The 17,259-nt window shown below is 35.7% G+C and overlaps 1 protein-coding gene across 1 annotated transcript; it reads right to left on the bottom strand.

Moving 5' to 3' along the window:
* Positions 1–472: 472 nt before the first annotated feature.
* LOC123718864 lies at positions 473–13,483 on the bottom strand. The gene is made up of 13 exons (XM_045675800.1): positions 13,403–13,483; positions 8,879–8,984; positions 8,499–8,584; positions 7,649–7,797; positions 6,824–6,956; positions 6,472–6,598; positions 4,900–4,967; positions 4,336–4,459; positions 3,738–3,850; positions 3,121–3,312; positions 2,468–2,592; positions 1,616–1,745; positions 473–559 (listed from the first exon to the last, which is right to left on the bottom strand). The coding sequence occupies exons 1-13, from the start codon at positions 13,461–13,463 to the stop codon at positions 510–512; spliced, it is 1,464 nt and encodes a 487-aa protein (XP_045531756.1). The 5' UTR covers positions 13,464–13,483; the 3' UTR covers positions 473–509.
* Positions 13,484–17,259: the final 3,776 nt, after the last annotated feature.

The raw sequence follows: 17,259 nt of genomic DNA, 5'->3' as shown, positions 1-17,259 counted from the left end.
GAGAACTTTAAATTAGTATGTATAAAGATTACATAATTTTATAAATATGTCATAATGTTATTTAACTACTTATCAAATATATATGAATTACAATGATCATTAACAAAATATGTAGTATATTTCTGCCAAAAGTTTAGGTCAGGTCAGTTCAGGACAATTCATATCCTGTGAATGTAGGTGCCATTCCAATTCCTTAATAATAACTTTAAATGATTTAGATTTGTTTAATTTTATATTTCTTGTAAGTAGGTAATTGTTTCCAATAAATATCTTCAAACAAGCTTTGTATTTAGAATTTCCTTAATTATGTTGTATGTTGATCATCTATAACAGACTTTGTTGGTTAGTTATATGCAATGTTACCTCAATTCATGTTGGAGTAAAAGTTAGTGAGATAAATCAATTGGTGACTAGCGCAATTTTGTCATTGTATATGATGTTGTATAACTGTAACTGAAAATAAAACGATACAATTAAAAATGTGCTTTATTATTTCCAAAATAAGAAAATTATGACGACTCCTCATTTCCTGTGTCAGCGGCGGTTTTAGTTGATTTTTCTGAAATAATAAAACTAGGTTAAAATATGAAATATAGTGTATATGTTTTGTGGATAAATATATATGACATGAGAATTAAAACAGTGACCAAATAGCATGTTGCAGTGGCTTGCTAGTTCATTTAAGCCCTTTACAAGTAAATATGTTCATAAATTTACTATGCTTTATGCTGCATATTTTATTTCTCTGTTTTTTTCAAACGTCATCTTATCATTGATGCCAGCTGCTAAATTCTACAGTGTTTCCCTTAAACTTCAAAACGACTTAAAAACTACGTTTTTTTTTGTTCTCTCGGTTTGACACAATCAAATATGCATTAAAAATACATTTAATTATAAAATAGCTGTTATTTCGACATTGGAGTTAATAATCGCTTCGGTTTGATGACTTAATAGAAGTTTTATAATGTTCATCATTGAAAATAATGACTAAGAAATGTTTATAATAGCAGAATTTTTTTTTTTTTTAATAATTTTATGGCCTGGTAACGAGACCTTTAAGCCAAAATAATAGCAGAACCAATCTGAGCCATCGACAATTTCATAGAAAAGAAACAATAAGTTATGTCTGAAGTGGATATGCTTAGTGTCAGAATCGATACTGTCAAATTGAAGTTAAGATTTTCGCGCTATATGTTAAAAGATATCTATGTACCACGGACGGATATAAAAATGCGTCGGGATTCTAATTTTTACACGAATAAAACTGGAAGGATAATTACAGTGCCACGTATACTTTTCATGGCTGAAAAGAGCTTCGCTGTCATGAATATTAGTATTGCCAGTAAACAAAAATTACCGTAATTATTATTATTATATAATAAATATTAATAATAAGGTTGATAATTTGAAGTCATGCAGGCTAACTATTAGATTTTAGTAGATAGTACAATAATTAAACACGCACCAAGAAATTACAGAAAATAAACACTGCTAGTTTGACATTTTCAAAATGGCGACGGTAGTACCAATTTCAGCCGCTGAGCAAGAAAAGGTTGTGGCCCTATAGTGAATGATTCAACGGCCAAATGGAGAAATATCTCAAAAAATCACGCACCAATCATACATATAGAATACTGCGGTGTGTCACATGGTAGACCATAGATAACACCGTTTAAATGATCCTGCCTGTCAAGATTCAGACATGGGCTGTCCATAGAGAATTCTTCGTCTAGCCATGGAGGCATCTGAAAAGATATACATTGCTAAAGTTGTAACGTATTTATTTATGGGAAAGTGAAAAACGTGTTAGCAATAAACGAAGAAAGAAAGCCATCTAATAAGCTGAAGGAGCTGTGAAGGCTAAATATTTTCTTGTTATTTTTCTTCTTTGATTATTATCATTATTATTTTGTGTATATCTGTGTGTGTGAGTGTTTCGTGAGTAATAAATGTTAAATTGTTAATAAAATGCTCTATTCTTCGGTTATAACTTAAGAACAGTGTAATACGCCGTACAAATTTAACAGTCGTCGTAACTAAAAAAAGTTAAAATGGAAATGAAATGGAAAATGAAAAAGATGGATCAACAACTCCCCAGGAATACCACAGTGGGAAGAAAAAGAGAGGACCAGAGTCCTGGGAAGAACGAAAAAATGGAATAGCGGGGCAGGATTGGAAAATTGATGTTGACAGACACGAGGAAGTCGGAGGTCGTTTACTGTGAAAATTAAAGACATGGTTTTAATATTATCTAATTTAGTACTCCAATAAAGGCTATTTTTATTTAAAATTATACTGTATTAATAAAGACTAGATAAATAGTAGGAAATACTTAATTAAACACTTAATTAATTACTTTATTTACTAATATACAGTTGTTTCACTTTTTTATGTAAACCGTACCATTTAAAAGTTAAACAAAGATATCTTAATATGTTGTTGGTGAAGAGCCTTGAATAATACTTACGTATCCAATTTCACCGTTCTTGGGGTCGGGAATTCGTTTCCCGGTATTCGGGTTCCACCAAGAAAAGATTACGTCATTCTCCCTCGTCATGTTCAAATGTCCCGATATCCAGACGTGCTCGACAGCTTATAAAGTCAATAAAAAGTTTGTCTAAAATTATGTCTACACGAGAAGAAAACAAATTTAAATTGTAGTTTTTAATGAAACTAGACATTAAAGCCAACATTAAGGGCGCCTTCAAAATTGCCGCAACGGGCCGCGTCATGCTGCACATATCACACACATCAATATGTGCATTTAAAAGTCTATTTACCGATACCTTTAGAACATAGTGCTACCGAAATTATGCGGGAGAGCTTGACTCCAATTCGAATAATTATTTCACCATTAGAATCGTAAACCACAGACGAACATAGGCTATAAATTACGATAGTGTTAGCTGTGAACCAATAAAGACTCCTATATGTTGCGGAAACTATTGACAATATGTTATACAGTTTTATAGAATACATCAAGATCTACATATTATTATGTCTAACAAAAGAATAGCATTCAAAAGTCAGTCATGTAGACGTCTTCTCCTTGTCTTTTATTAATAAAAGTACGTTATTATATACTTGTATTAAAAGTAAATTTTGAGTTATTTAACTTACGTTCCTCCTTATTTTCACCCATAGCTAACAAAAGTTGTATTAGGACATCGTTATTTTCAATACTGGCAAGCGATCCGTTCATTTTCTTGCAATTCTCCAACGCGTGTTGCCAGTAGAAAGATTGTCGAACTAGAATATAGTAGAAATTATCGTCGCTCTGTGGCAGAAGTGTTTTTCTTAGTCCTGGCAATCCTGGAATATTATAATGCCTAATTGAGTATAAAGTAGAGTACTGATGACATAGTGGCTTCAACGTGCGACTCTCATCCCTGGACCAACGCACTTTCTGTCAATGTGCGCATTAACACTCGCTCGTACGAAGAAAACTATCGTGAGGAAACCGGCTTGCCTTAGACCCAACACGACGACATGTGTCAGGCACAGGAGGCTGATCAACTTGCCTATTAGACTGACAAATCATAAAACAGTTTCTGAAATCTGAGGTTTAGACATAAACAATTTGGAGCGCCGCTTATTTGTTTTATTATTGTAATTATATAATTTTATTTTATTACGTACTTAATTAATTTTTGATACTTTTTGTTTTATGTGCGTGTTTGACGATACATAATAAACGCATACGGTAGAGTCTAATCTATTAAAGGGTTTCTGATTACCTTGATAACAAATGAATTGCATTCTTCTTTCACACCTCGCTTCCAAAAATATAGGTGATAATGTCTCGTGTCTGTCTATCTGGAGACACCCGCTTTGTTTTACAGCGCCATCTCTGTAATTACAGGAAGTTGATGTTAATATTAGTACAAGACCTCCGACTGAGTGAAGGCCTCCAAATTCATCCATTTGTCACCCATCTTTCTCTACTATTTTCCAATATTTCCCCGCTATTACTCGGTCTTTTTCGCCGAGATGGTCTTGCAGGGTACGGAACTATTTATTCCGTTCCTTGCCGTTGGTTTAGGCGTTCTTGCAAGGCTTCTTTACACCTTATGCGAGAATGATTTGAAGCCTGGGCAGAAGCGGTGACATCATAGTGACGTAGAAATTATACACTTTGTACGGAAGGGGATGATGGAATCAGGTTGTGGAATTCCAAGAAGCGTCCTTCGGAGTGCAATACATTGTAATATTTGTAAACTTAGATATTTGAACATAGATGGCGCTTTTCTAAATAATAAAACTTGGATTTTATTGTGTATAAATGAAATAATTATAAGCTCGCAGTATTATTATTACAATAATATAATACATTACCTCATAGGCGGCCAACCCGGCGACGTATCGGTGAAGGTTGTTGGCGTGAAAATACTCAATCCCGTATCTATCCATGACCATTGTCCCAAGGCTCCTTTGGCCCCTACCCATGCACTTTCGATACCTATTAAAGTAACATATAATTAGATAAAACAAAAAATTAAATACTCAAAAAGTATCTTGTTGTATATCTTCACCAGACAACTGTACAGGATTGGAAAAAATATTTCAGCAATCCATCCCTGATGAACATAGGCTATGAATAACCGAAGATGTGAAGACCAATAAAGACTCCTATGTGCTGCGGAAATCATTGATAATCAAGCAGTGTTCTACAGTTTTAAAGAAGACATCCAGGATGTCCAAAAAAATTGCATTTAAAAGTCTATTTACCGAAAGCTTTAGGCTAAAAAACATCCTGCTAAGGACTTAATGGACGACGGTATCACTTAAAATCAGATGGGCGGTTTGCCTCCTATTACATAAAAAAAACATGCGGGAGGAGTACATGTAGATATGACAAGATGACCATATCAACATTTTAATGTTAAAATAAACACTTACTTGGTCTTGCTTTGAGCATAGTTACTCCTAATTTTTTCAAGCACTTGATTGAGGGTACATTTGCTAATCTGAAATAGTTTAACATATGGGTTATTCAACTCATAAGATATGCTATTAGACTTGCAACGAATAGTATATTCGGCAAAAGTACTCGGCTGGATTTTAGCGCCTAAAACTGATGGATATTTTCTTAAATATTAGTATTGTATCACGACATAACAACCCGTACACATGGTGGCAAAAAAGGAATCGAATTTCCGTGTTTGATTAAGATTGCAGCAAAATATTTGTCGACGCCAGGAAGAAGTGTTTATTTAGAGCGCCTTTTCTCTGAAGTTCGGATGGTCTACGAGAGAAAAAAAAGAAGTAAACTACTTCCTAAAAATGCAGAAAAGTTAGTCCTTCAGCACCATAGCCTTCCCCTTCTAAATTTTGATTATGAAAATAATCCAAATGCATAGAAAAATTCTTAACTTGATTAATACAGAAAATGATTAAATTATGTACCTGTTTTATGTACTAATTAAAGAATGATTATTATAGAAATGAGACACTTACCCTTCTAAATTTTGATTATCACAATAATTCAAATACATAGAATCTCAGAATATCAGAAGATAATTATGTACCTGTGCTATGTACCAATGACTACTTAAATGATTATTACAGAAATGAAAATATGAATATTTTCATTTTACCAAATATTTCTCTATGACAAAATGTATTATTTAAGTATTCGGTATTCGGCCAAATATAATAAAAAAACAGCCAAATAGGCCGAATGCCATCAAAAACAATGCCAAGAAATGTTGTATGTCAAGTTGGTTTACGGACGATAGTTTAAAGTAACAATGTCATAACAAAACATGGATGAAATGATTGCATACTTTTGCATACAATTGAATATTTTTTATTGAATTATCACTATTTTGTACACAAAGAAGTAGTGAATCCTCGAATGCATAGGCTAATCGAGTGAAAGAGAGAGAGAGAGATGCGGCGCATGCGTACAATGAGCGTAACGGGACAATGAGACATGCTATTTCGTGCGTGAAGATGGCGTTCATCGATTTATTAGACGTTGACACGTCAAGACCTCGCAAATCAGTTTCTCTACCGTAAAATAGGATCTAATACCAGTTAATTTATTTATATATGTTGGGTCTTTCTGTCTTAAGTTATTATAGTAACTATATCAATAATACAAATCTTTTGTTTTAAATAAATACAATGATTTGGCCATCGCATGGAAACACAATGTATCCTACAAGTAATACATGTTGTACGAGCCAAGGCTGTACATTTTGCTGACAGAGGCGTTCTTAGTTTTTTAAGCGTAGCGATTTCCTATATCGCTGGAGTTACGCCCCGAGAGTTTAGCCAGACGTAGGCACTCTCTTTAACAGTTACTTTGAATTCATTCGTTTCATAGCAAATAACTAAATCATGAAAATTACGCCCCGAGAGTATAGCCAGACGTAGGCACTCTCTTTAACAGTTACTTTGAATTTATTCGTTACATAGCAAATAACAGTATTTCGCTTCTATTATTTTACTGTGCATAGTACTCACGTCATCTTCTGAATTACACAATAGGCAGCAGCCTGGTCCCAGTTCAATCGACCATCAAATATATGGTAGCGACCAGATCGACACCGCACTCGCTTCAATTCCTGTATATTCACCTCAATATGAGCTTCTGTAAAGAATAAAAGAACTAGAATTTAAAAACCTCTTACATTCGTTACCTACAATTGTTATTTTTAATACTGTTACTGGCAAGATCTGTTTTGTGTGGACATCGTTACCATATCTGTGTCCAGAGCTTTGGGCCGTGGTGAGTTATGCTTGCCTAAAAGGCAGTACGAAGTCAAAAACTGCCACTCTGGTGCCAGATATTTAAATAGACATACAGATATCCTACCTTTCTCGCAGACAAAGGGACGTTCCAGCAAGCATGGTAGGTCCAAAAACACTGGATTATCGTGATTAACCCTTTCCAGAGCTACACAGTCTGCTCCCCCTTCAGGCACTGGTATGTGTGTGCGGTTCAACCACTAGAAATGATATAAGGAAAAGAATTAAGCACCTTACGTCTGAGAATAATTACGTCACATTAAGATTATAGATTCGTGCTAATTATGTAAAGACAACAAAATAGAAAAAGGTTGACAGCTTTCATTTTAGTTGTTCGGAGACCTGCAGCTGAGTTTCATCAGCGAACCTAGAGGCAGAGTACGAAATTCCACCCGTGTTGCGTTGACGTCCTTTCCACAACTGAGAGGTTTTTAATGCAGTTTATACAGCTCACCACCTCTATGTGGAACCAGCTGCCCGCTGAAGTATTTTCAAACCAGTTCGACTTAGGGTTATTCAAGAAAGGAGGGTACCAATTCCTAAATCTTGAAATTAGTGTACATGGGCAGTATCAAATCCCGCGTCTTAGGAATTTATTCCGTATGATCGTAGCGACATCTACAAATCACTAGGAAGACCATGAGGTCTGATACCCTGATACGCAGGATATATTCATCTCCTCTACCTTGTTTGTGTTAGATTGGTCAAGGATATTTTTTTAACGTCAGAGGAGTTATACCATTTCGCAACTGCTGACTGCTGACGTCTATGTAAAATGCAATGAAGACACCAAGAATTACACGAAGTTCGTGAATGAGCTGGCCTAGTAGCTTCAGCATGCGACTGTCATCTCTGAGGTGAACTTTCTGTCTTTTTTTACATTGATACTTACCATTGGATAATGCCTTTGTAGATTAAAATCCAATTCGTTTGGCAATACATCAGATGCTGTTCTTCTAAGTTCACCGCCATGACTCCACCGGTAGCCCTCTGGGTCGTCTGAAGACGCTCGCCTCGCACCCACCCACACTGATTCTATTGCTATGCAAAGGGATAAGAAGAAGTTAGACGCAATGGGTATCTCTCTTCTAAATTAGCATTGGAGTCCAGTAGGTCGGGATAGGTACCGACAGGAGGAATTGGCGGAAGGTGGCACAGGATAGGAAGCGCTTAAAGATTGTTTACTAGGGCAGGGAATCAAGCCTATTGGAAGTCGTATATCCCAAGAAAGATCCCACCGAGATTGGATTTCACAGTTCGCTAGTTCGTAAAAGAAAATGTCTTGTGAAGCGGTTCGTCCTCAAAGTGATGAGGATGAAATTCTTTGGGTTGCAGAGCCAGCGAAGTGAGTAATTGATGGAGACCGTCCTAGCAATGAATGAGGTACCTATCAAAGATTATATCGATTGGGAGAAATGAGAACCAAGGAAAAGAGAAAGAGTGTAAAGAGCGTGCTTATCCAATCCGGCCAGTAATGCAGAGGCACTTGATAACGAAGAAGGTAGTTTAATGCACAAAGCGTCTTGGTAATTATTGTTTTAATTTATTTTAATAACTTAGTGTAAATATTAAGGATCCTATAAAGTTGATTGCATAGCAGACTTGATAGATAATTGAAAGTAGAAAATTGTCGAGAATTGAGTTTTTACATTGAGATATGACAAAGACTCTCTTCTTAGACCGAAAAGTCGTCGACACAGAAGGCATTTAAAACAATTAAGTTGGTAAAAGCTTATACTTACAAAACTGCAATTCCGACAATGCCTCAGCGAGAAATTCGGCTTTTTCTTTCGTATCTATTATGGCTAATGTTCCATTGTGATGTCCTCTGAAAAATATGTGTAGACTTTGAGAAGAGATATCGAAGCATACATGGCAGAGGCTATACCACTCGTATTACAGCGAGCGTCGAAGATTCATTCAGAGAGAAGGACCGAGCAGTATTTATTATAAAAAAAATTGGAAATACCGAACGGGAGACCGTTTTTATTTTCCAGAGGGCAAACGGGCAGAAGGCTGAAGTTAAGTGATACCTATAGACATACAGAGAGGGATGACAAGTGCATTGCCGGCCTATAAATCATTGCATTGGAGTTATTTAATTGGCAGTACGGATTCTTACCGACATAAGATTTTAGCATTTTCCCATTTCACGGGAAGGTTCTGTATCAAGTACTCTTTTTCTTCGAAGATGTAGCTTTCCCAACGGTCTGACGCGGCATGAGGGACTGGAATTAATAGTTAATTTGTAAAAATAAATAAATCAGTGGCGCTGCAACCTTTTTAGGTCTGGTCATTTGTCAATCTAATAGGCAGGTGATCAGCCTCCTAGGCCTGACACACGCCGTCATGTTGGGTCTACGGCAAGCCGGTTTCCTCATGATGATTTTATCCGTACGAGCGAATGATAAATACGCACATAGAATGAAGCTTCACCGTACCAACTAGCCGAGTGGCTCCACCGTGCGACTCACAACCCTGGGGTACAGGTTTGATCCCCGGCTAGGTTTACCAATGGAATTATAATGGTCTAAGTAGGCATTTAACATTCGCTCGTATCAAGGAACACATCGTGAGGAGGCCTTAGACCTAAAAGTCGACTTGTGTCACGAAATACATACAGAAATCTGCCCAGACCTAGTAGGTTTCTTGTCTTTTCTATTGGAATCACGATTATTTTTTTAAACATATTTTTTCCCATTCGCTGTTCCTACTGACTCCCTGACTAAGGTTTTTTTAAACATAGGATCCCCTACATAGTAGCATAGGCCCGCGATGACGCAAATATGTTGACGAAAGAAGTCAGGAAGCAGGGGAGTGTAGAATCTCCCCTTATGGTAAAATTCATTTATCGCTAGTCCTCACACTAGGGAGTGCCTGTGTTGAGGGTACTAGATAACAATTATTCCGTGGTAGATGGTACATGTTTTGTAACAGTATTTTGGAAAAAGTAGGTTTAATGTTATAACTAATCAAAGACGAGTCTTATAAGACATTAAGTATGTGTAAATGGGTGTGTGTGCGCAAATGTTAACAAAAACTTACATACTTCTAAGTCAACGTATAAACATTTGTCGAAGTAGACATGGGAAGAAATTGGCTGTGCCAAAAATTAATCTGGAGCTGTATAGGAAAAACACCTTTTGCATGGTTAACCGTGGTTTACAATAATTTACCACGATCATTAAAAGATGGTCCGACTAGAGTTTTTAAAAATGACTTAAGAAAGACTTGAAAGAAATAAATAATGTATTTATACTCAGTGATACTTGCGTGAAACATTATAAATAATATTAATTTGACAACGTATAATAATAAATATGTATGATACAAATAATTTAAGTATTTACAAATTGATGTGACTCATAATAGTATTATCTTTGTATTACATTTAAAATTTTGTAAATAATAATAAGTTTATAATAATACAAATAGCTTTAATCCAGTTAAAAAATTGTTTTCTTTCAATGACTGATAACGGAAAATTTAAAATTCCTATTAAGACATATTTGCACATCATTATGTGTGGCAGAATATGCAAACTTTCGATTGTACCACCATAATTTTTGTACCATATTCTTTCAATAAATAAATAAATAGATTTTGTAGTGTTAGCGGTTAAAAGCCCATTCAATTTCCAATCAATACAAAAGTAGAATTGTCGACGACCAATCCCTTTCATTCTGCATCTTCTACCGCATTAACCACGGAGAGTGACCAGAGGAGTTCGGATTAATACATGCAGCTGAGTTTCATCATCGGACGTTGAGGCAGAAATTCCAGCCGTATCACCTCGACGTCCACGTCGTTCCACCATTGAGCGTTTTTCATGGCAGTTTTTGAGATTGATAATTCGACTGAGGGTCCTTCAAGAAGAGAGCGTATCAATTCTTTAAAGGGCAGCAGTCGCGAGCCCTCTGGCATTGACTGTTCAGGGACGGCTAAAACCCCAATGTGCCACCAATAAAAGCCATAGGCGGGAAGAGGTGACAGCAGAGCCTTATCCGCTTCCCGACTTGCGATGCGGCGGCGCCACTACACGCCCATTGTTGGTTAGTGAAGATACAAGTGTAGTTAGTGTGGTTAGTAAGGCAAGTATCCTTCACCGAGCGGGCCATTCGCTTTTATTAATGGCTAGGGAAGATCGGATCCAGAACTTGCAAGGATGGATCACCATCTCACGAACGCGGGAAAGCAGTATATCCATCATCCTGCTTTCCCGCTTGGGCACTTTATAGGTTGCGACGATTTCGAGGTATAACAAAAAACGTAATTTGTAAAAATCCTCACAACTCAGTTCTTATACTGTAAAAAGTGAGATTCAATATCAAGTCCGTTAATTTATTCCTTAAGAAACCATCTGTCTTAAGTTATTACGTAATTAGCTAAGCTAAGAACACCTTATGGGGATCATAATAATTACGATAGTGTTAAGGTGTGAAGACCAATAAAGATTCCTATATGGCAAGGAAACTATTGACAATAGAGGAGTGTTCTACAGTTTTATAAAATCAATATTGACATATGTCTAAAAAAAACTGCAGTTAAACGTCTATTTACCCAAAGTTTTAGGCTATAGAACATCGTGTTTCCGAATTAATGCCAGTAATAGATATATAAACCTCACAACGACATCTTATAGTGACCATATCTATATTAAAATATTGGTTTTAAATAAATACATTGACTGAGCCATTGGGAAACGCAATGCCTCTCACAAGTAATACATGTTAAATTAAATTAGATTTTTTTGTGATTTTGCAGTCAAAATATACATTTCCTTGATATATACACTAAACGCTACTCAGATTTCATTTGAACATTGACCAACTGCTGACACAGCTCACGTGGCTGATCCACGCTTTAATAGCTGAAGATGCGATACACCGATAGGTTACAGGAGTAATTTGAAATATGTATTATTAAGACACAACAGCTGACACGTGGCTGTTCCAAATAAGAGCTGAAGGTGCGCGATATTCCAACAGTCAACCAGAAAAATATTATGTATGTGTGAATAAGTGAGCAGTATTCACCTAGTGGCTTCGGCGTGCGTCTCTCATCCTTGAGGTCGTAGGTTTGATCCCCGGCTGTGCACCAATGGACTTTCTTTCGATGTGCGCATTTAACATTCTCTCGAACGGTGAAGGAACACATCGTGAGGAAACCGGCTTGCCTTAGACCCAAAAAGTCGACGGCGTTTCGGCACAGAAGGCTGATCACCTACTTGGCTATTCGATTCACAAATGATCATGAAACAGATACAGAAATCTGAGGCCAAGACCTAAACAGGTTGTAGCGTCATTGTTATTTTTATATTATTTTATTTGTATGGAAAGTAGTGCAAAGCGTCAAATATAGGTATAAATATTGGTAAAATAATTAAGAACGTTTATTAAAAAGTATACTATAATTTGAAGAATATTTTAAAGTTTATTTTAATATAAAATGGCTATTTTAATAACGTTAAAAATAAATAAAAATAGTTCGTCTACCACTTAGTTGTGTTGAAATTATGCAACATAATTGTACAAAAAAAAAGGAATAATCTTTAGACAAACTCTTTTGCATCGATTAACTATTAGACGAACTATTTTACTGGTAACTTCTTCGAGTACAGGGATATGTATACATTTGAAAAGCTAAAACAGTTCATAATTAAAAAATGGCAAAAGCAACGCGACATTTGATAGTAGAACAGCTCAATATTTTATACAGATATACAAAAATAATGAAGTTAGAAAAAATCTCACAGAGAAAATTTCACACTAGACGAACTATTTTCCGTCGGGGCCAAGTAGTATTTAAGATGTCTTCAAACAATAAATCAGTCTGTCTCTTGGTGCAGACATCCCGTATTTATTAGATATGTTGGGGTACATCTGTAGGGCTTAAGGTTAAAGGCTTGGGTTGTTGTTCTTGTAGTCTTGGTGCAGCTAATACATACTGCATAGCCTATCTGCTACTTTGAATGGTCCAGTGTATAGGTTATCATCAACTTCGATGAAAATATTGATGTGTTTTACAACAGTCTGCCCAGTTACGGTAACCTTGTTTATCATTCTCCTAATGATTTGAATGGTTATTATTGTGCTTTTTATCTTTCGAGTTGTATTTATTATTATCTTTTTATTTCTGTTTGTTTGTTTTAATTTTCTCCTTTGGTAGATTACTTATGTTCTAATATCATTGATGTGTATGCGTATGTGTGTTAAATTTGTGATGTCATATTTTCTTATATTCTTTAGGCATACACAACGTATTGTCTTCTAAATGATGCTTCTGTCTGCCAGAAGTGTCTTAGAGTTTTGATGATCGCTCAGTCAGTGAGTGACAAAATTAAGTTTGAATGAGAGTTTATGGAATGGCTGCTTGGAAACTGAAGCATTCAGGCTTCAAAGTTTATTCACAACGAAGTTATAGTGAACGAAACGTGTGGTAGGGCCGTGATGATTTTATCATGACAGCTCAACTAAGTTGTGCACCCAGATTAAACAGTGGCGCATGCGTTATTTGAACCCTACTTTTGATTCCGCGGAAGTTGTAAACTTATACACATCTATACGAATATTAGCATAATTTTTGTTATAATTATTACATGTAAATAAAAAAAATAGAAGTTAAAAAAATATAGATAAAAATATACCTCGATATTGTTCATTGTAACTGGCCGCACACGTTCCGAAAATTAAAAACAAAACAAACATCGCACAACCGTCCTCTATGATCTGTGACACATCAATGATTCAAAGACTAAATCATTGTTACATTTATTTTCATAATATTGAATCGTTTAATATTATTGTTAACACGTAATCATTACAATAGTTAACAATGGTGGTAATTGTAATCAAAGAAAGTTCAAAGGTTTTTTTTTTAATTTTTGTACGTCAAATCTAACATCTCACGCCGACTGCAAGTCTTCCTCGACCGCTGTCTCTCTCTGAAACTCTTCGCCACTATTTTAATCGCCAAGTTTTTTTTTTTGTATTACACAACGTTTGGTTACAGCTCATTACAAACGTTGTGTAATACAAAAAAAAAATTGGTAATCAAAAAGGGTGGTGGAGAGTTTTTTGCCAGTTCTTCTCTTCCGTTCTACGCCCTTGATTTGAGAACTGTAAATGTAAAATTAGAAGCAATTAATGTATTTTTTATAACGTTCATAAGTGTACATATCTATATGAATTCATTATCTGTGACTTTGCCTTCGCCGTATTCTGGGTAGCTACTTTGGAAGCGCTGCTGGGAAACCAAGATCAGACCAGCAGATCAAGGGACGCTAGTGGTAATGGATAGGATCTCTTCGAAGAGATTATATCCCCAAGCAAAGCAATTTTTTTATGAAATCTCGCTGTTGGCCTGGAGGGCCCAGCTCGGGCTGTTTTGGCGAGTGTATCGGCCGGAATGAGCGTGGCACATGGCAAGAGGAACAAAAATATGGAGCATAGAGTTACCAGTAAAGAAAGAGTGGATATACTTAATTACAGATACAGCAGGTGGTGCATGGCAAAGAGGAATGGAGGGATATGGAGGGGGCCTTTGCCAAAAAAGTGCTCAAAAGAAGATTGAGATTGAAACCAGTTTTAAATCTATGTATCTGAATTAAAAGGCACATAAAACGCAAGGAAAGAGCTTACCAATTTACTTACGGCCGGCAACGCATTTGCAGGTCCTCTGGCAATGAGCAGCAGTATCACTTAACATCAGATGAGCCTCCTGCCCGAGTGTAAAAAAATTATTTATTAAACCTACTTTATTTATTGTTTATTGCGATTTTCTCCAGTATCTAGAATGATTCATGAAGATGGTTCAGGAATATACGTATAACGTATATTGATACGATTATCCAGACTTGTTTTTAAAAGCAATGTTGTTAATAGGTTATTATAAAACTATTGATTATAAATGTCGTGTGCAGGTAGAAGCCTTTGATATGAAAATAATTACCTTTTAAAGCGAACAAAACGTATTATTTGTCGTTAATATTAAATAGTTGGGTTTTTATTTAAACTGAATTTAGCCATTGTCTCACTTAAAGAACAAGATGGCGGATTATGTATTGTCAAATAAAATTTCTTTGTAACGTAAATATAATGTGATGGAAGCACTTTTACAAGTATAAGAAATTGTTTCTTAACTAAACAGACACACATTCTATATGTGTATTTAATAAAATATTGTATACCTATATAGTAATAATAATAATTAAAAATTGATAATTTAAAAAGCTTGGTCACTGTGGCAGTGTATCTTTAATGCTGGCATTTCCTCGGTGTATTGCGATACTTTTTCGTTGAAAGCACCAGCTCTGGGGTCACCTGCCAGCCGCCAACTTAAATCTCTAATTAGCTGTGCAATTGAACCCCAAGACTCTCTACTCCAAAGGGAACAAAATCAAAGTTGGCGGAAAGACTCTTATGTATTAGTGAACGTTTAAGGGAACGATAGCTCAATCTTAGATGAAGAAGTGAAAAAGATGTTGATTAAAGTGTTTATGTTTGTATTTACAGATATAACATTTATTACTAAACACAGATACAGAAACACACAAAATAAATAAAATAAAAATAGCCTTTATTCGAGTACTATGTCATATATGTTTTCACTGGTACTCTACCTCCGACGGAGTGAAGGCCTCCTCCAAATTCTCCCACTTGTCCCTATTCTTTGCGACAATTTTCCAATTTTTCCCGTTAACCTATTTATTTTGTCTTCCCAAGTTTTTGGTGGGCTTCCTCTTTTTTGCTTACCACCATTCCAATTAAGGGTCTTTTTGGCAGATGGCCATCACAAATGCGGCCAATGTGACCGGCCCATTTCCATTTAAACTTTTTTGTGTATATTACAACAAAATAAAAAAATGAAAATCAAACAAAAGGAAAAAGGTACATTTTAAGTGTGTAATGTGTGTGTTGTGGTAGTAACTGGCCCAATATACCTATACGTGTGTGTGTGTGTGTGATTTTGTTTTCATTCTTCTATGGGTAAGTATTTAAGCATTGATAGGTGGTGAGTGATGAAAGAATTGAAGAACTAGTCATTTTTATCAGCTACTTTGTTTCCTTCTTCTACAATCAAACATAGGCTAACTAACTCGAATCTCGAGATGTCTATGTCGCAGCCAACTAGCTCAATTAGCCGTTCAATTAACAGCCTAGCCGTTTAACTAACGGCCTGAAAGATGTTCAGGCAGTTAATTAAACAGCTAGGCTAATGACTTGGATCGATGACGTTTCGTTACTTGGTTTTCCAGTTTCTGCGACTGTCAAACTCGAAACGAAACTCTTCTAAATGTCAATATGGCGTTGGCAAACCACAACTTTGATGGTGTTTTCCAAAGCTTCATAAAAAACCAGAAGTACTATTGAAGAATGTAGTAACAATAGTAATGTGAATTTGACTTAAGCAATTTAATTTTAAAAGAAATATTTTTTAATGTTATGTTTCATTTTTATGCCAAATAATGACGATGTATCGAAGGGCCTAAGCATTCGCCAGCCAGATTATTAAATGTAGTAACAAACGCTACGGCTGTATATCTTTCAGGCCGTTAGTTAAACGGCGCCATTTAGTTAATCGACTAGGCTGTTAATTGAACGGCTAATTAAGCTAGTTGGCTGCAACATAAGTATATTATGGTCACCGAGAGATATTTTGATAGCCCGTTTATGACGTCATCGTAGGGAATTGTATGGCGCTCTTCGTCGAAACAGTTTTTTATAAATTCTTACTGAAATTTACATTTACAAAAATATATTGTTAAAAGACATTAATTTTTATTAAGATCTACGAAACGGTCGGCATTATGCATTAGCAAATTATGGTTACTTGTTATTTGCTACACAGATCTGATTACGTAATAAATGTATGTCAAAATATAATATTTTTAACCATATTCCGCGATGACTTAAACAAATCAAATTTAATATTTGTACTGAGTTTTTGATTGTATCATGAACACAAAGCACGATTGCGAGTCTGGTAGGCGGGAACGATAAAGGGCAAACTTCTAGAAGTGAGCTGCACAAAGCACGATTGCGAGTCTGGTAGGCGGGAACGATGAAGGGCAAACTTCTAGAAGTGAGCTGCACAAAGCACGATTGCGAGTCTGGTCGGCGGGAACGATGAAGGGCAAACTTCTAGAAGTGAGCTGCATAAAGCATGAAAAAGACTGAACTAATGTCATTGCTATTTTTATTAATTTAAGTAGAGGAAACTAGAATCCACAGGCTGGTAAGATTAAATAAAAGAAAGATAAATGCAATAGAATTACTTGTTATAACAGCTCACCCTAATAATAAGAAAAAGGCCTGAGTAGTAAGCAAACGTTTTGCCAGTTAAGTGCCAGCAATAACTTCGTTTCTGGGTATGACGACATCGGAGACTTAATTTTAATTATTTTAATAAATCCCCATAGTTTTAGTATTGCATAACGCCATCCAATTCACGCTGTACAAAGATAAATGATTTCTAATATTGGCTTTATATCATAACTTGGTT

This window comes from Pieris brassicae, chromosome Z (assembly GCF_905147105.1).
Source record: "Pieris brassicae chromosome Z, ilPieBrab1.1, whole genome shotgun sequence".
NCBI classification, from domain to species: domain Eukaryota; kingdom Metazoa; phylum Arthropoda; class Insecta; order Lepidoptera; family Pieridae; genus Pieris; species Pieris brassicae.
The sequence above is the reverse complement of the archived record's forward strand: the minus strand, read 5'-3'. Positions and strand labels throughout refer to the sequence as shown.